Genomic DNA, 2,748 nt, shown 5'->3' with positions numbered 1-2,748 from the left:
GATTTCCCAATCTCTTTTACAAAAGAGCAAAACTCTTGTTCTTAAACTGGGTAATTATAAACACATTCTAATCAATGTCATTCACAAAGTTAGAGACTGAAGCTTGTTTAGTCTTCCATTAAAACGAATAACATTTGAAAAATTCCTAAAGAAAACAGAGACGAAATTCCATGTCATCATACACAACAGGTACCCAAAGATGCTGCACACCGGGTTCCCCCGACAGGCCCGGGCCCTCACTGCTTAGAAGGCTGACTGCTCCCTCTTCAAACTCAGAGTGAAGGACCAACCTCACTTCCTACCAGTGAACTGGGCCTGGAAGGAGCCTGGCTGCTGCTCTGGCTCAGGCCCCCTCTTCCTCATCGTTCACACCCTCTGCACACAGGGATGAGAAGGACGTGGGATCCAAGGTATTGACCCTGAGCAGATGCTCCAGGACCTGCCACTTGCTGGCCTCCGCGTGGGCCCGGGGACCCCACAGGAACTCGTAGCGGGCGGGGTCGCTGTGGGGCACCTGCCGGTACTCCACGTAGCCCTCCTGCACCCACACTTTGGTGAGGAGCTCCCTGGGCTCCCCATAGATGTAGTGCTGCCTCCCGGCACACACACCCACCTTGCTAAGTGCTCCCCACACCTCCTCCTCAGGGGCAACAAAGTCGTCCTCCAGGAGGATCAGGCCCAGGAGCAACACCAGGAAGCCGGTCTTGGGAATGCTCGGCCCATCAGTCAGCACTGCATCACAGGTGAGGCCCAGGGTGGGGACGAGGACATAGGAGTGATTGCTGGCTTCCACTTGCTTCACGTCGAGGCCAAGGATCAACTGCATGCACTCGGAGGCTCGCCTGAAGACCACGGGGAAGTGGTCCCGATGGTCACGGAGGACCATGTTCAGCATCTGCGCCTTGGAGATCGGCTCCTTGGCGCGATACTTGAGGAGCAGGAATGCCACCAGGTCAGCCATCAGCACAGTAAGTGCCTCCTGGGGCAAGGACTCGGCATAGGCGGAGAAGGAGGGGGCGACGGGGGAGGAGGAGGGCGAGGGGGATGCGGCCTCCTCCCCCGCAGCCCCGAACAGCTGCGCCTCCACCGGGCCCTGGGCCTGGACTGGGTCCTGAAGGTCAGCCTCAGGCTGGCGCAGCTCACTCATCTCAACCAGGGGCCTGATGACTGGGGTCGGGCCACCGACGGGAGTCTGGGCAGGGGTGACAGATACGGACCACGGACCTGGGGGAGAGGGGGTGTGAGCGGCCTCGGCGGAGACACGCACCCTGGGCAGCTCTGACAAAGGCCACTTACAGGGCTCGCCTGGAGGAGTGCCCTCGGGCCTCACAGGGGCGCTCCTCCTGGGCGGCCTGTCCCCTGCCAACCTGAAGAAGGAAGCAAGGGGGCTCCTCAGGGTGCAGCCAGCACAGCCCCAGGTACCGACCGGGGCTGAGAGGGGTGTGGGGAGGTGCGGTGACTTGGGCCTTGTGGGGTCCCCTCTGTTCTGGGAGGGGGAGCCCCTGGGTGCACACTCAGGGCACGCACCTCACCTTGACTCCTGGCGCTGCCTGGGCCTCCTCTGCTCTGTGGCCTGAGGACACGTGCCTCAGACCTGGGCCTTCGCCTCCCGGTTCCTGGAGCCCCTGTAAGAGGAATGGAGGGCGCACCTCTTGTGTAGACTGTGGCACAGCCCTGGGCCCCTCGGTGCTGGCAGGAGGGGTGGGCCGGACTCTGTGAGGTCCCCCCAGTTCTGAGTTCTGGGGTGGGTGGTCCCCTCGGGGCGCGCTCGTAGTGCTCACCGTTCCCCTTAAGGGCATGGACCCTCCCCTTTGCGGGCCTGAGGGGAAACTCACAACAGGACCCCGAGTCTGAACAGAAGGCAGTGAGGGGGCCCCACATGTGGCCGCACCTGCCCAGGGCCTCCCGATGGTCCGAGGATGGGGACATGCTGGGTCCTCACCTCCTCCTCACATCCTGCCTGGCCTCCCAGCACTGACCACAGGGGCAGGTTTCTGTTCAGGCCCCTGTACCAGGGCTGGGGGTCTGCTCAGTCCTCCCTCGGGGTCCTGGGAGTCCACCCTCTGCGGACCTGAAGCCTCACCCCTCACACCAAACACCTGACCTCCCGAGGACCCTGAGCCAGAAGTCAGGAAACATCTCCTCTGCTGACCGTGCTCTGGCGCCTCCAAGACCCCCGCGGAAGGGCAAAGGATCCCTCCCTGTGTGGGGGTCTAACGTCCTCGATCCTTCCTTCCTCGCGTGCAGGCTGGACTCTGGGCAGGACCTGGGACTGTCGCGTCTGCCAGTGTGACTCCCTGCTCCGTATACCAGGTCTCCAGTCTCTCAGAGACCCGGACGTCAGGAAGTCAGGACAGGCCTACTGTGCTCATCCCGCCCCGGGGCCTCCCAGGGCCACCTGCAAGGGCGGGGATCTGGTGGGTCCCTTTTGTCCTCCCTCAGGGTCCCCTCAGTCCTGCCTAAGGGCCCTAACCTTAGTCCACCAGGGACCTGACATTTTACCCTCTGTGCTCATGAGGCCCCGTCCCTTATCCCAGGTCCCCAGCTTCTCTGAGACCCGGATGTCAGGAAGTGCTGCCCGTGCTCAACCCGCCCTATGGCCTCCCAGGGCCAACGCTGTTCTAGGGTCCAGGGTCCCCTCAGTCCTCCCTCAGGGCTCTCACCTTGACTGCACGCATGAGCTGGGATTCTGGCCATAGCACACCTGAGACCAGCCGCTTATACCTGTTCCTAAGCCTCTCTGAGACC

At 62.3% G+C, this 2,748-nt stretch overlaps 1 protein-coding gene across 1 annotated transcript; it reads right to left on the bottom strand.

Moving 5' to 3' along the window:
- Positions 1-343: 343 nt before the first annotated feature.
- On the bottom strand, positions 344-1,147 carry LOC133082573 (melanoma-associated antigen 10-like). Its single transcript, XM_061179204.1, has one exon. It carries the CDS (start codon positions 1,145-1,147, stop codon positions 344-346), a length of 804 nt encoding a protein of 267 aa, XP_061035187.1.
- Between the last annotated feature and the right edge of the window lie 1,601 nt (positions 1,148-2,748).

This window comes from Eubalaena glacialis, chromosome X, assembly GCF_028564815.1.
Source record: "Eubalaena glacialis isolate mEubGla1 chromosome X, mEubGla1.1.hap2.+ XY, whole genome shotgun sequence".
NCBI lineage: Eukaryota > Metazoa > Chordata > Mammalia > Artiodactyla > Balaenidae > Eubalaena > Eubalaena glacialis.
Note: the sequence above shows the minus strand (reverse complement) of the source record. Positions and strands in the feature narration are given on the sequence as shown.

Bases quoted from the DNA above. Each gene is read 5' to 3' on its own strand.
- LOC133082573 (XM_061179204.1), bottom strand. From the start codon at position 1,147: ATGAGTGAGCTGCGCCAGCCTGAGGCTGACCTTCAGGACCCAGTCCAG.